Source organism: Nelusetta ayraudi, unplaced genomic scaffold (assembly GCF_046127955.1).
Source record: "Nelusetta ayraudi isolate G7.1 ecotype Tasmania unplaced genomic scaffold, CSIRO-AGI_Nayr_v1 ptg000238l, whole genome shotgun sequence".
Taxonomy (NCBI): domain Eukaryota; kingdom Metazoa; phylum Chordata; class Actinopteri; order Tetraodontiformes; family Monacanthidae; genus Nelusetta; species Nelusetta ayraudi.
In genome coordinates, this window is record NW_027466287.1 from 41,467 (window position 1) to 57,154 (window position 15,688).

The following is a 15,688-nucleotide window of genomic DNA, read 5'->3' on the forward strand; positions in this document are numbered from 1 at the left end:
GGGCGGCGGGATGGGCGGGGCCAGGCGGAGGTCAGGGCGAAGGGTCAGGGTGGGGGTAGAATGGGGCAAAACCAGCCCCCCAGAGTCCAGGACGGCTTCCATTCATTTCAATGCAGTTGCTCACCCAGCGCAGACGCCAACAAAGTTTTTGACTTCTGCATTAATGGGCCCATAGAGCATGCTCAGCAGTGTCACTTCCCATCATGCCTCTGTCACTCACATGATTCTGGAGAACGTCACTTCCAGACACGTCAGGACGCAGCCAATCAGAACGAGCTGAGACGCAGCAGCACGTACGACGACGTGGCGACGTCACGCTGGGAATAAAATCTTTCCTGCTGATTTTCTGGTCTTTATCATTTTTTTTTAAATGGCTAAAAGACCAGAACTGCATTTCAGGTCACAGTCGTCCTGTCAGCTGTTTTAAAGCCCTTTATTTTTGTATTGTGATCTATGGGAAAAATGCTTTTTGGCCCATAGGATTTCTTTTCTGCAGTACCTCGACTGGCCACTGGGCGTGCCGTCATATTGCCAGTCCAGTATCCAGTTCTTATAATGCATCCATGGGTCAAAATGTAGCCACAAGGGTTTTAAAAAGGCCTTGAGGATGGAGGAGGACACTGGGGGGAGGAGGGAGGAGGACAGAGTGTAGGGAGGGGGGCGGAGGAGGGCGGGGCTAGGCGGATGAGGGAAAACTTCTGGGTCTCTGTGGTCTGATCCCAACAACGGCTACATTCAGGAGAAGCTTTTTTTTTTTGACCTACAGGGGGCGCCTCAGAGCGGGGGGGGGGGCCCTGAGGCCTGGGAGCTACAACCGAGAAGGTGGGAGGAGGTGATTGGCTCTCGCCCTAAGGCCTGGGTGTGTGTGTGTGGTGGGTGGGCGAGATGGGCGGGGTCAGAACTAGCCTCGCTGTGATTGGCTGTCGACGTCTCTACGGCGGCTACACAAAGACGTTTGGAAGGAAGCGGCGGCGGCGGCGGAGCGGTGCGTTCACTGACCTCTCTGTCGAACTGCGAGAGCGGAGCGTCGCCACAGTCCATCCCTCCGCCGGAGGACAGGGAGCTCTCAGAGGGGGAGGTCATGGTCTGCCGCTTGGAGCCGTAGCTCCCTCCTGACAGCTCGCGACGCAGAGCGCTGCCGTTCTGGGAGGAGGAGCCTGCGGAGGGAGGAGGAGGAGGAGGAGACAGTGAAGGAGGGATGGAGGAGGAGGAGATAGAGAAGGAATGGGTGATGGAGGAGGAGGAGGAGGGGGAGGAGATGGCGAAGAAGGGGGTGGCAGAGGAAGACGAGATAGAAAAGGAGGGGAAAGAAGTAGGAGGAAGAGGAGGAGGATGAGGAGGAGATAGAGGAGGTGTGGGAGATAAAAGAGAAGGAGGAAGTGATGGAAGAGGAGATAGAGGAGGAGGAGGTCAGCTTTCTTAAAAAAAAAAAAAAAGACAGAAAGAGAGAGAGAGAGATAGTGAAGGAATGTGATTGGCTGGCGACACTCACGTATTCCCAGGCCGCTGCTGGCGCTCATGGAGCGTCCAGGCTCCGCCCTGTTCTTGGTGATGGAGGGGATGCTGACGGAGCCGCTGAAGCCGGCGCGGCTCTCCTGAACACGGATGTTCTGGTTTAAACACGCAGCGGAGCGAGCAAATACACACACACAAACAAACAAACAAACAAACAAACAAACAAACACACCCACACACATGCAGAGAAGAGGGGAGGTGAGGGTGGTGCTCACAACACAACACACTGGCTCACTGGTGACATCATCATGCATCTTAATGCAACAACAGTGTGTGTGTGTGTGTGTGTGGGTGTGTGTGTGTGTGTGTACCATGGGCAGGTCCTTCAGGATCTGGATGCCGTCTCCTGGTCCCATGTGAGCCACATGGTTGAAGTTGGTGGGGTTGGAGATCAACTTGTTCCTCATCTCAGGATCCCGCAGCATCTCTCTGGAATCACACACACACACACACACACACACACACACACACACACACACACACACACACACACACACACACACACACACACACACACACACACACACACACACACAGGATGAGCGTCGGGGAGGACGTGATTGGCCGTCAGAGCAGGAAGTGGGTGAAGCCCTGGAGCCCCTGACGAACCTCCTCTGCTGCAGCCGCTCTTCCTCAGGGACCCTGAAGGAGAAGCGCCGCTTGTTGTTCATGCTGCGCACCATCTGCTTCCTGCTGTTGTCGGACGTCTCCGGGACGACCAGCTCGTCGCCCTCTGCAGGACGAGGACACACACACGGTTTACACACGCACAGTCTTCTCAAGCATCTCAACTTCGATCAGCTGTGTCAAACCTTTCACGACGCTCATCCTTTGTTTATTTGTCCCCTACTGTCCTTTGCTGCTAATGATGAATTGTTTTGCTAGGTTTGACCCATAATGAAACGAGGCTCTGGGACTGATGAAATCAACTTTTACAAACTTTCAACTTTAAAAAAACGGTAAATCTCCTCTTTAGGTATTAAAAACAACAAAGATATAACGTATAATGGTGTCAGACTTGGAGCATCTGGTCTCAAAGTGACAATTCCCATGATGCACTAGTAGTGAACTCTCACCAGCCATCTTGTTCCTAAAGTAGATGAGTCGGACCGTCTCCTGGCCCAGCAGGTTCAGAGAGCCGTCGAGGTTCAGCGGTCGAACCTGAGGAGAGCCGAGAGAGACGGACAGGAAGTCAAGGTGACAGGTGTGACCAGCAGGGGGAGCCGGGGGGAGTGCTGGGTCTTCACTCACCTTCTTCAGAGGGATGGTCTGGATCCACTCCATGTTGTTGACGTCAAACACGTCGATGGCGTTCTCGCTGTACACCGACAGGTAGGGGGCGTTGTAGCCTGGTGGTGAGAAGGACAGGTTCTTTTATTTCAGCAGGAGTGCAAGAAGAGAAGACACCTCCACCTGCACGATTTCATCCGCTTCAAATCTTTCGCTCACAGGCGGTGGTGGGGACGGCCGGCCACATCAGCTCCTGCTGCCGCGACCGCCGGCCCTGCGAGTCCACGTAGACGCCGATGGCGCTGAAGCAGAGCAGCAGCTCCTTGCTGGAGATCTCCACAGCGCACAGGGCGTCCAGGCTCTGCTGCGGGATGAAGGTCAGCGTGTGGTCCTCAGGGTGCAGCAGGTTCACCGGGGACGTGTCGCCGTGCACGCTGCGTGGCGGAGGGAAAAGATCCGTGTTTGGTAACACATATATACATATATATATTTACATTTGGTGAATTATTGCATTCATGCAATCTGTCCTATTCAATCAATCAATCAATCAATCAATCAATCAATCAATCAATGGAGTCACGGAGCTGTGTGCAGATTCAGATTTCTGCACTATACAACAGCCAGTCTGGCTTCCAGTGTGTGGCTCCCCTCAGCTGTGCATCCTGCAGTCCTGGCTCACCTGTAGCGGGTGAAGCCGGACTGATAGCCCACGTAGAGGCGCTCGCTGAGGAGCCCCATCCACTGGACGGGACCCGGCGCCTGCAGCTCCCGCAGCCGGCGGTGGCGCATTTTGCTCTTGTTCATCTGGAAAAGGAAACAAAACATCGGGGGATGTTGTCAGGAATAAAAAGACGAAAAACTAGACAGTCTGCAGGAGTGGGCGGAGCTGCGGTGGGCCGAACCTCGTAGCAGATGATCTGCCTCTTCATGGCCACGCACAGGCAGGTGAGCGAGCTGTTGCGCACCAGGCCCGACACGATGGTCTGGCAGCCTTTGGTCTCGGCCAGCTTGTAGGATTCGGTCTCGCGGCCGTCCAGCGCCTGCGTGGGGAAGAGGCGCACGTGGCGGTTGCGGCCCGAGATGACAGCCAGCAGCTGCTCCTGCAGCATCAGGTCGATGTGGTGCACCTTCTTGTTGTCGCCCATCCGGATGATCTCTGAGGGACGAGGAGGAGCAGGAGGAGGAGGAGGGTAGAGATGAGAACAACAAGGTCACTCGTCATCGGAATTTTGAAAAGACGCTCCAAAAAAAAAAAAAAAAAAAAAAAAAAGTGCTTTTCGTACCGTCTTTGGTGACGTGGATGACGAAGAGGCCCTCCTCGTTGCCCAGGGCGACACGCTCGTGATCTGAGGGAGGGAGAGGCGACAGTGAGACGACCACATCACAACCAGGAAATACACTCGCAGTCAACAGTTTGGACACAACCTCTGAAGTTAATGTCTTTTCTTTCATTCTCATGACCATTGACATTGCAGTTTGTCACTGAAGGCATCAAAACTACGTATGAACACACATGGGATCACGGAGCAAACAATAAAAGAGTAAAATAACCCAAACATGTTTTATATTGAAATTCTTCAAAACAGCCACCTTGCATAAAAGGCAGTTATTGAATGTGTTTTTCTTTGCTGCAAAATTTATGTCTTCAGTATCTATCTGCAGTGTAGAAAGTTATCAAGATAAAAAAAAAAAACAATTTGCACGAGGTGTGTACTTTCAAGTATAAATGTACAGCACTTTGGCTTGCAAAGTGCTTCCCCTGTATAAAGCTCCGTGACTGAAAAAATGAAAATGCTAAATTTCTTATTATTTCTTTCACGGCACGACAGCCAAACGTCCCTCCCACCTATGATGGCGGCCGACTGCGTGGTCTTGATGAGCGGCAGCGTGCTGTCGTACGCCTCCTTGGGCACGTAGACGAAGCGCTCCTTCAGCTTGTTCTTCTTGAGGATGCGGTGCAGCTCGTTGAGGAGGCCCACCCACTTGGTCCGCTCCTGGTCGCTGTCGGCCAGGATCAGGATGGAGGGCTTGTGGCTGCTGGAGGGCGAGAGCTGCGACGCCGTCACCTGAGAAGAGAGGGGAGGAGGCGAGAGACGTTGTTGTTGCTCGATTTAGAAGAAGATACTGGTCATTTTTCTCTGTTTTCTCTGTTGTTATTTTTCTTTGATATATAAAGTCTTGGTCTCGCTCTCGATCCTCTCTAGTCTTGATAATGTCTTGGTCTCGGTTGGTGCACACACACACACACACACACACACACACACACACACACACACACACACACACACACACACACACACACACACACACACACACACACACAGTGCGGGCGAGGACTCACTCTGAATATGCAGGGGATGTCTTTGCGGCTGGCGTGGATGACATCAGAGGCCAGGACAGAACTGACGGAGAACTCCTCATCCCTGCAGGACAGACGTCAGATCAGTGGGTGGAAGTCAAATATTTTAATTAATTCTCTTCCAACTTCATTTTTTTCATTTGCTCCATTAAGAGACGACAGAGGGAACTACCAATGCCACTCAGAGCCATAAAGTTAAAAAGCAAAGACATACAAACACAAGGTGCTCTCAGAGGAGCCGAGTCAACACCAAGCTGTGTTTTAGCGCAACATGTCGCAACATGTCATAGTTCTCAGTCACTTCCTGCAGAGGAGGTTCTAAAAATCCTCTGGCTGAAACATCCACAGGAAGTGAGTGGGCGGGACTTCCTCCTACCTCATGTCGATGACCTGGCTGACCACCACGCTGGGCTGCGACACTTTTCCTTCCCCCAGCTCGTAGAGGAAGAGCTTGAAGTCGCACACCACCGCCATGGCCCTCTGCCAGCCCTTCTTCACCCCGGTGGGTTTGGGCACCTGCACCAAGACACCAAAACATACAACATGTGGAAGGAGAAAATGACGACAAAGAACAGGCTCACAATAATTTGGAGCTGGAGGAGGAGGAGGAGGAGGAGGAGGAGGAGTGCTCACTCACCCGGACCGTCCCCTCGTACACGGTACCGATGCCCCTCTGAGGGTCGATGCCCAGCGGACCCTTGGTCTGCTCCGGTGGGACGGGACACACGGCCGGCGCCTTATCCGCACACGTCACATGGCAGGAGAAGTTACACACTGCAGGAGGAGAGAGAGAGAGAGAGAGAGAGAGAGAGAGAGAGAGAGAGAGAGAGTAGGGGGAGATGGAATGAAAATCAGAGACTGGATGGAGGACAGTGGAGGAGACCATCTGCTGGATCTCAGTGGAGCAGGTTCTCCTCCTTCTCCTCCAGACTCACCTTCACAGGTGCAGCCCTGGCGTATGAGCCCCACCATGAGGGAGGTGCAGCGGTTGCACTTGGTGGGCGTGTTGAAGGTCTTCACCACGAACTGATGTGCTTTGGACTGCAGGGGGAGTGGGTGGGGGTTCAAATCAATCAATGACGACCAACAGCAAAGAGTTTGTGTCTGCAAGTTGTCGAGAGAAGAGGAGAAAAACAAAGTGCAACCTTGGGGGAGGAGCGTCCGATGCTGCCGTAGCCTCCGGAGCGCATGGTGGGGGTCTGGACCGAGCGGGGCGGGTGGTCTATCAACTGCACGACACACACACACACACACACACACACACACGAGTCAATCAACAGGCAGACTCAGCACAGGACCCAGACTGGTGCTGCTGCTGGTTGTAGAGCAACAGCAGCATCACTGTTTTCTACTTCCTGCAGCTCCTACACCAGGATTCAGGCCTTCAGGGCTTTAACTCAATATTCTGAGGTCACTATGTGTCCACACTCCCGAGGCCACAATGCTCCTTGTTTGTTTATTTTGCTGCACTTGACGCATTTCGTCCTAATCGAGTTACCTGCTGCTAGGACGTACAGGCACTGACCTGTCTGTGTGTCTGTCTGTGCCTGGTAAGGGAACTGAGACTTCCTGTTCGCAGCTTAACTGGCCATTAAGACCATTCTTAATCTCAGGGGCCGTTCACACGGGGACAGATTTTTTTGAAAACGCACATTTTCCAAAACGCCCTCAGGTAGAAAAAAAAAAAAACGCATTTACACGAAGCCGCATTCAAAAGAACAATTCACGTTTAAACAGATACGCTGGAAACGATTCAACTTTATTCTCGAAATGGATGCATTTTTATATATATTTCCTTCTCTTCTTGTGGCCCTAATCCTCTTCCGTAGTTTTCAGTCGATTCCAGCGTATCCCTGTAAACAGGAATTTTTTCTAATACGGCTTCATGTAAACAGGTTTTTTTACTAAAGCGTTTTCAAAAATGGGCGATTTCAAAAAAAAAAAATCTGTTGTCCACAGACCAAGGTGGGTGGGAGGTCCTCACCTCTATGGGCTCCATGTCGCTGGCCATGGAGGGGGAGCGCGAGCGGTTCTTGAGGTGGGACTTGGGGTCGTCCTCCCGGGACGGCGTGTTGGACGGGGTGAAGTTGTCCATGGAGTCCACCTGGTAGGTCGGGGGGGGGGGGGGGTGAGAGGTCCAAAGGGGAGGAAGGGTGGGAAGTGAGTAAAAGATGATGGGTAAAATAGAAAGATGGAGGAGGAGAAAGGAGGAGGAAGGAGATTGTGAGACAGCAGGAGGAAACACCACCACAAAACACAACATTCACAAAGGACTGTAAACACCCAGTGCTGCACATTAACATGGAAACCAATCACACACAACCACCACGTGGAACATTCAGCATGCAGGGCCGTTCACCAAGTTGCACCACAATTAAAGAGAAATCAAATCAAAAAACACACAGAACCACCGCTGATCAACACCAAACATCCCCCACATCATTGACACACCTACACGCACGCACACACACACGCGCACACACACAGGGGGAGAGACAGGGACGACAGGGACGTGCTCAGGGTGCCAGTGATGGTTCTTACACGTCTGCCTTTGCCAGGCGGGCCGACGGAGGGCGAGCGCTGCGGTGGCGGGAGAGGCAGAGAGCGGCAGAGACAGAGATGAGGTCAGACAGGAGCTTCACTCAGAGACAATTCAACACAGTCGGAGGGACGGGGGGACGGGGGGGACGGGGGGCAGCGTTAGTCTGGGTTCGGCTCTAACCAGCGCTTCCCAACCGCAGCTGCACCAGACGGTGCTTTTATCACGGGCAGGGGAATGTGCACCGACATTGGGACTATATGACTCTAGTATAGAATATATCAAAATTAGTATTAGTTTATTTAAGTGTAAAAAAAAAAAAAAAGCTATTTCAATTTCTTTTAATTCATCATTTGTTGATTTAGAATTTTAAATAAGAAACCGACAACTTCGGCCAAAACATGATCTATTTCTCTATAGTTGATGCATATTTATTGGCATTTTTTTCAGAAAAAAATTTCTAAGTGAGGAGTCCATCCAATAAGTGTACATGAAGATGAACTTTAACAATTGGATGAAGTAAAATAGGTGTTTGTTGTCTAAACTTTTTTTTTTTTGTGTCGTCAGTTATTTTATTATTTGCTACATGAATTTTAGCAGGAAACAGGACATTTGGTGGTTGGGAATCACTGCTCGACATCACTGTAAGTCCACCTGTGGCAGGCAGGCGGGGCTAATGAGGGGAGTTTGGAGGCGGGGCTAATGAATGAAGGAGATGTGGGTTAAAACTGTGAGAAACAGACAGGTGGCGCTGGAGAAGAGGCAGCTGGAGGGGGAAAAGGAAGCAGCTGATGGAGCAAAAGACTAAAACCTGCCAAGTTCTACTGAAGAAGGAAGTTATTGTTGTGTTATTGTATTATTGCTAATGAGAAACAAGTCCAAGAGCTTCAGGCCTAGCAGGAAGTAAACAGAGAACTAGTTTTATGTGTACAACTAAAAATAAAAAAAAAACACAGCTCAGACTTTATTTTTTAGAAAGCTCAGAACTGATGTTTTATCAGCAGCTCAGCTTCTTTTCTAGGAAGCACAGACACACTCACAGCTGCTGGTCTATGCTAGAAAATTAAAAGAACAACACAGACAAATTGCACCTGTTCCTACAACAAACAGCTACTGGGACAGACACAACCCCACACATACACACACACACACACACACATTAAGTCCACTGGCTGACTAGCAGACACTTACGTCCTCCCAAAACTCAATTAAAGAGGATGAGGATGAGGAATAAGAGTCCTGATGTACCAGTGAATGAAGCAAGAGGAAAATAATAACAACACAACCAAAATGAAGAGTCATGTCAAAAGTGTCAAAACAGACAAATATGCAGGAAAAAGATCATTGAACCTGCTGCACATTGATCACCAACACCGCTGTCAAGGCTTTGAACAGCAACAGAGAAAATACACATGGTCATCATGTTTGGAGGCGGGAGTTCTGCTCCTTGAACACTCACATCGAACTGGTCCAGCGCCGAGGTGGGAGCGTTGAGGAAAGCCAGGAAGGAATTCTGGGAATCCTGGTGCTTGACACCTACAGACACAGAACCAAATAACACAAAGCGCGCTTAAGTACGTGAAATTAACACATCAAAGGGCGGCTGGAGCAAAACCAGTCACAGGACCTGCTCCCAGAAGGTCCTGTGACTCTGTGGTAATAATACGTCCCACTGCGCGCCACCACTCTCCAATTGGTTTCTCAAACACGCAGCCGATTAGTCGTCCTCACTGCACTTTTCCCTCTTATGGGCGACGATAAACCCTTTACAAAAACACAGCCACGATTTCTTTTTTTCTCTTTGTTTTTTTCTTTCTGGACCTCGTCGAAGGCGCAGCTCCTCCGTCTCCTTCTTCAGCCTGTCGATCTCAGCCAGGAACTCCTGGTTCTTGACCTCCACTTCCTGCAGTTTACTGAAAATATCAAAAAAAAAAACAAGCGTTAGCCAAAAAACGTCTGCATGTCCTCGCAAATGCCGCACCGATTCAGAACCCAGCGAGGGAGGAAAATACAGCAAATGACATGAATAACTAGAATATCATGGAAGCGCGAGATTCTCCGTTACATCCCTAATACACAGGAGCCAGGTGTGTTTTTATACCATTCGGTGGCGATGTTGCTGGCCTTGACTTTGTTGAGCTCGTCCTGGATGCCCTGCTTGGCTCTGATCTCCACGTCCAGGGCCGACTGCAGCTCCAGACGGGCCGACATGTCCAGCTTGGCAAAGCGCCGCATCTTCCAGGGCATGTCCTGCAGCAGGGGGGCGACAAGAGCGGCCGCTGAGCAACGACTGGGCCCACGTACAGCCAGGAGGCTGCGGGGCAGCGCTGATGTGCAACAGCCACGGTTCAGGGTGTCCCAAAAAAATCTCACATCATTTCGCAGGCCAAGAATATTGAATGTTTTTTGGGACACCCTGTACTTGATGACACGTGTGTGTGTGTGTGCGTGTGTGCGTACCGTGGCTCTTGCTCCCAGGCTGGTGTTCCTCAGTCCCTCCAGCTCCTCCGTCATCTTGGTGGCCAGAGCCTGCAAGTAGCCCCGGGCATCCTTCTCATCACTCACCCTGCGGAACACACACACACACACACACACACACACACACACACACACAGTGCACATTATTGTGATGGAACGCAAAAAAAAATCCACGGAAGAGAGAAAGACGGGGGGGGGAGAACTACACTCACGCTTAACTTGTGCAAAACACAGTTTTCTCTACTTTAAAGAGACTGATTTCCAGCTGCACTTTACTTTTCCCTGTATTTTACTGCCGCAGCAGCACAGCATCTCCACCAGGGGGCAGACAACCACCGTCAACGGTCACAGAGACACATTCCAGGTTCCACATTTGTATGTGCATGTTTGGAATGTGTGCATCGCTGTGTGTGTGTGTGTGTGTGTGTGTGTGTGTGTGTGTGTGTGTGTGTGTGTGTGTGTGTGGCACGCGAGGAATGCAGGGGCTGCAGTCGCCGTCCAACGGAGGGAGGCTGAGCAGCTGGCGAGGTGTCAGCTGCTATCGGGGGGGGCCACCTGAGAGGAAGCGGGAGGGGCCGGGCACGCCAGGAACGCCGCCGCCGCCACGCAGGAAGTGGCTGGGAGACACCACAGGACGGGACAGGACGGGACGGGACGGGACGGGACGGGGGTGCAGGTCAAGAGGAAGGAGAGGCTGGATGAAGCCGTCTGTCAGCTGGTGCCGCAGCATCAACTCAGGGGGGAAGCACACGACTCAGCAGGAAGGGAGGACATCTGAGCCGGGTGGGTGTGTGCACTTGTGTGTGTGCGTGTGTGTGTGTGTGTGTGTGTGTGTGTGTGTGTGTGTCTCACCACTGGATGATCTCTGTGATCTGCGCCTCCCAGTGGGCCACGCTCTCCTTCTTGTCGGCCAGCTCCCTCATGTCGTCCTCCAGCTGTCGGTTGGAGTCGCTCACTGTCTCAAACATCCCCGTCAGCTGTGGAGGAAAGAGGGGGAACAAACCATCATCATCATCATCATCAACATCATCATCATCACAAAATCTATTTATCAGGTCTAACGAGGGAGGTTCCTCTGCTTCTAAAAGCAGCGTCTGATTCAATATTTAAAGTGAGTCATGAGTTAATGTGCTGCTGACCCACAAGTGTGAACCCGGAGCCGTTCACTTCAACACGTCCGCACGTCAGCATCTTAAACAGCCGAGCGATGGAACACAAGTTGCTGTACTAAGTGGCCAAATCTTTCTTGGTGTGTTAATTACTTTTTTCTCGTGACTTAATTTCGGAATAAAAACGCCTGCGAGCAGAAACTCTGATTGAAGTTCATTCGTCCAGAGAGCCGAGTCACAGAACTCACTTCAGCTGCAGTTATTATTGCACCTGGGACCCTTTTTCCAAGTTAAGCAGAATAAAAAAAAAAAGCCTTTTATCCCTTTAATACACACTGACTGTTTTTCTCACTGTTACACCTCCTGCACCAGGACTGCTCACTCATCAGCAGTGCAACATTCAGAAGCAAAACTGCATTTGAGCATAAAGACCGAAAAAGATCGAGCACGATTCAATCTGTGCCGATAAATCTTTAATACGAAAGAGGATTAGAGCCACAAGAAGAGAAAAAAATATTACAAGGAGATTTTATTTCAAGTTTTAAGTTGAAATTTCGGGAAAAAAGTCGACGTAAAAAAAGTTGAATAAAGTTGACACAAATTCAACATGTCTTGTTTGGCCCTAATCCTCTTCCGTACTTTAAAAACATTAGTTTAAAGAATGGGAAACTAATGAATATCATAAAAAAAAAAAACAACGAAGATGCAATCGGTGCTCGGGATTTCTATTCTTTCCGTTTCGCGTCGAATTTCCCTGTTTTATCAGAGGCAGATCGTAGAGAGAAAAAAACCCTACGCCCTCCACTTGTCTGCCCCCTGTTGGCCAGGGAGGGAAGCTCCCCGCTGGTCGGACGGACGTCGTTTAGCACTTTCTCAACTTCCTGGAGCGGCGAGTTCCAAAGTCAACAGTGCGCCACATCCAGAGAGTCGTTCCGTCTGGCTGCGTAGGAAGCTACGGGGTGTGTGTGTTTTTGTTTTTTTTTTTGTTGAACGGGGGGGATATTTTACTGTGATATCTTTGGCGAAAAAGAGAGGGAGGGAGAGAGTGGGCGAGCGAGAGGGCGGAGGAGAGGAATGTGATGACAGGGTTCGGGCCCGCAGAGCGGGGTTACCTGGGGTCAGGGGGAGCTGTGTGTGTGTGTGTGTGTGTGTGTGTGTGTGTGTGTGTGTGTGTGTGTGTGTGTGTCTTATTCTACTCTGTATATCTGGGCAAATATTTTACCTTATCCAGTTCGCTGGAGAGCTTCTTGTTCTCCTCCGTCAGCAGCACTCGCTCCCTCTCGTACTTCTCTTTGTACTCGGCCTCAAACTCTTCCCGCTCGCTTTGGCTGGACGGACAGAGAAAAACATGAAATGACATCAACGAGACGACGAGGGTCAATGTACACATTTGGATGAACTCCTGTGTCAGGCTTCACGGCAGGCCTTCTTGTTTCAACTGTCTTTGGTGGAAAAAGGGAAGGGAGGGGCTTAATGCAGAGATTTTAACTTGGAACAATTTAAAAGTCTTGTTTTTTTTTTTTGTTTTTTTTTTAAAAGATCTTTATCGTTCTTTCTAGACTCAAGTGGCGCCACCTCCCACTATTAATAAGCCAAAAAAAAAAAATGCCACAACCCAAAATAAACAGAATATGTTGCCCTATGTTTACAACCTCCTGCTAAAAAAACAGTAGCTTTGTGGTTAAAGTGACGCATTAGTCGACGCGTCGCATGCAGAGGACCACAGGTTTGGAACGAGCTTGAAGAAAATACCAAAATGTTTTCTCTTTATATGTGAATAAACTTGTAAACGGAAGAAGATGAAAACAAACTGGTCTTTGGGGGCGGAGCCAACACCTGGCTGGGGGTGTGGTCACTGATCTGGGAGCAGCTTCTCAATCATCTCTACAACTGTGTGTTTCAGCACCAACTTTGTGAAAGAGTGGTGCTGAGCGTCCCTCAGGTCTGCGGAGTTCACCGGCAGGACAGACGCTGGTTATTTTTAGAGTACAAGTCGCCGCTGTGAATTTTGCATAACGTGAGCACAAAAAAATAAAATAAAACCAAAACGAATCTGAGCAACATTCCACCTCTGCGCCATCCGTCCTCCCACCTCCTACTTCCTGATCGCTGGCTCTCGCTGGCTTTTTAAAATCCCAGGCACGGAGCATTCCAGTTAAAAACACATTAATGCAGCCAGAATCTGATACAGCGCCGTGTTTGCAAAAGAACGACAATCTAAGAGGGAATAAAAGGCGGTGGAAGGTCGAACGGCGGGCTACGAAAACAGCTTTATGGCCTCTGCCTCAGAAAACAAGATTTTACAAGAATTCTATCAAAGCAGTGGGACTGAGGGGGTCTGGGGAGGCACTGCAGAGGAAAGTCCAAGTTGGGACATTTTAATTGGATGATTTGTGATAATAATAATATAGTGAGATATGATGTTGAATAACCACGATAAAGACAGACTGCACGGCTGAGTTTTAAACAAGAAGGAAAGACAAACACTACCGAGTTTGACTGACAAAAACCATCAACGCCGCTGACTGGTGCTGCGCTACACAAGACACAGTCTGGATCTACTTCTAACTGGAGCTGGATTAAAACTATCAAGATACCTCGTGCAGTCATCACTGAAAAAGAAGAAGGAAAAAGAAGAGAAATGACATCACTGCCGCCTCCGTTTGTGTTACACAGGTGGCAAAACCGCTGATTTTCATTAAGGTCAGTTGAACTACAGGAGCTTCCAAGGCCATCAGCTTTTCCAGGTTCTCGTGACAACTTCCTGATTAAGAGTCATGCCGACGGGACAACGTCAATCTCGCGGGACGAGTTTCTACGAGAATTACGGCTTATGCGCTTCACACCATTCAGTGTCAGGTGCGGTGCTACGCGTGCTCACCTCTCCCGCCGGGTCTTGTCCAGCTTGTCCTTCAGAACCAGGATCTCCTTCTGCAGCGCCAGGTGTTGGCCCTCGGCGTCTCGCAGCTCCTTGCGCAGGGCCTTGAGATCGGTGCTGTGCTGCGTCTCCCGCCGGCCCAGCTCCTCCTCGTACATCAGCGTCTTCTTCTCCAGGTCGCCGCGCAGGCGGCCCACCTCCTGCGTCTGGTCGGCCGAGGCCGGCCCGCCGGACGGGCCCACCTGCTTCATCTGAGAGCCGAGAGGGTTTGTGAAAGGAGAGCCAACAAGACAGTTGATGCTTGGGAGTGTCGGGGCTGCTTTTTGCCGACTCACCTTCAGCCCCTCCATCTCCTCCTCCAGCTGACGGCTGTACTGCTCGTTGCGCTCGCGCAGCTTCCGCTCCTTCTGAGTCTCGGCCGCCTGCTCCTCCGCCTGCGCCTCCATCTGCCGGCGGGAAAATTCAACAGAGGTGAGGGGATGCAAGGCGAGGATGATGAGCCTCGTTTCCCTAATTCAACAGCCACAATGCTTCTAATCTGCAGCACTAAAACGTGTTTCTTGGAGAAAGGTGAGGAGGTGGGTGGAGACAGGGAGGTGGGCGGAGACAGGGAGGTGGGCGGAGATGGCAGGGTGAGCTACCAACCACTGGGAGACTACTCTACCTCCTTCTTGGACCTCTCTGCCTTCCGCACCTCGAGGCGCAGTGCCTCCACCTTCTGAGTCTGGCTCTCGATCTCCTCCTCCTTGTCGCGGAGCTGGCGGCCCAGGCGCTGCTTCGTCGACCTGCGTTGGGGAGACGGGACACTGTGATTGGAGGACGGAGCGAGGCGGCCCGGTGGAAGGGGGGAGGGATGGAGTCTCACCTGAGCTCGGTCAGCCTCTCGTTGAGCTCGGAGAACTCCTGCATGGCCAGTTTCCTTTGGCTGTGGGCCTCCTTCAGCTCCTTGGACTGAGACCTCAGCTTCTCTGTGGCCTCCAGGACGTCCTGACCACAAACACCAAGAAAAAAAGCAAAAACAAATGAGTTTCGACTGGAGGTTGTGCAAAGCCGCTCCCCCGCTGCACTTCCCGTCCGCTCTCAGTGTCGATGCTGGCCGACACTTTGAGTCAACAACGCTTTTTGCCGACTCCTTCCAGCAACAGAACAGATTGTACCCTGTGCAGCTCGTCCCGCTCCTGCGTGATACTCTTCATTTGCCTCTCCAGGGTCTTGATGTGTCTGGATGAGTCCTCCAGGTCTCTGCGGGCCAGCGACACGTCCTCCAACTGCTTCTCTATCTCTCCCGAGTCTGACACACAAACACGGACAGAAGATGGGAGATTTACAGGTACCTGCCCATCCTCGCATTTGGATTTTGCCGGGTCTCTGCAGCTCGCTGCATCCTGACCTGCAATCTGCTTCTTGAGTCCGTCGATCTCGCTCCTCAGGGTCCGGATCTCCACTTCTTTGTTGGCGCTGAGCGCCCCCTCCCCCGTCTGGTGCTGCAGGGCCTGCACCGTCTGGGTCGACTCTGCAGGGGATCAGAAGGGTTCCAGGTATCAACTCTGCTCTCCTGCACCCTGAACGCACTTCCGGTT

General features: G+C 51.1%; 1 protein-coding gene across 7 annotated transcripts in view; it reads right to left on the minus strand.

Annotated features, from left to right (window-relative positions):
- Positions 1-15,688, minus strand: part of cdc42bpab (CDC42 binding protein kinase alpha (DMPK-like) b) — a 53,299-nt gene that overhangs the window by 1,651 nt on the left and 35,960 nt on the right. For 2 of the 7 annotated variants that reach the window (XM_076016858.1, XM_076016855.1), the window contains exons 12-41: positions 15,499-15,621; positions 15,266-15,399; positions 14,974-15,095; positions 14,773-14,893; positions 14,444-14,554; positions 14,112-14,359; positions 12,453-12,558; positions 10,974-11,098; positions 10,104-10,209; positions 9,745-9,893; positions 9,465-9,556; positions 9,103-9,179; positions 7,646-7,684; positions 7,089-7,208; positions 6,250-6,333; positions 6,040-6,145; positions 5,742-5,878; positions 5,481-5,620; positions 5,087-5,168; positions 4,592-4,811; positions 4,029-4,091; positions 3,648-3,901; positions 3,425-3,549; positions 2,965-3,179; positions 2,767-2,864; positions 2,592-2,676; positions 2,125-2,248; positions 1,827-1,944; positions 1,493-1,610; positions 1,000-1,157 (exon numbers count right to left, since the gene is read on the minus strand). In XM_076016858.1, the coding sequence (XP_075872973.1) occupies positions 1,000-1,157; positions 1,493-1,610; positions 1,827-1,944; positions 2,125-2,248; positions 2,592-2,676; positions 2,767-2,864; positions 2,965-3,179; positions 3,425-3,549; positions 3,648-3,901; positions 4,029-4,091; positions 4,592-4,811; positions 5,087-5,168; positions 5,481-5,620; positions 5,742-5,878; positions 6,040-6,145; positions 6,250-6,333; positions 7,089-7,208; positions 7,646-7,684; positions 9,103-9,179; positions 9,465-9,556; positions 9,745-9,893; positions 10,104-10,209; positions 10,974-11,098; positions 12,453-12,558; positions 14,112-14,359; positions 14,444-14,554; positions 14,773-14,893; positions 14,974-15,095; positions 15,266-15,399; positions 15,499-15,621 (3,800 nt within the window). The remainder of the gene's footprint in view (positions 1-999; positions 1,158-1,492; positions 1,611-1,826; positions 1,945-2,124; positions 2,249-2,591; positions 2,677-2,766; positions 2,865-2,964; positions 3,180-3,424; positions 3,550-3,647; positions 3,902-4,028; positions 4,092-4,591; positions 4,812-5,086; positions 5,169-5,480; positions 5,621-5,741; positions 5,879-6,039; positions 6,146-6,249; positions 6,334-7,088; positions 7,209-7,645; positions 7,685-9,102; positions 9,180-9,464; positions 9,557-9,744; positions 9,894-10,103; positions 10,210-10,973; positions 11,099-12,452; positions 12,559-14,111; positions 14,360-14,443; positions 14,555-14,772; positions 14,894-14,973; positions 15,096-15,265; positions 15,400-15,498; positions 15,622-15,688) is intronic. The other 5 variants (XM_076016860.1, XM_076016857.1, XM_076016862.1 and 2 more) reach the window with 3 other exon arrangements.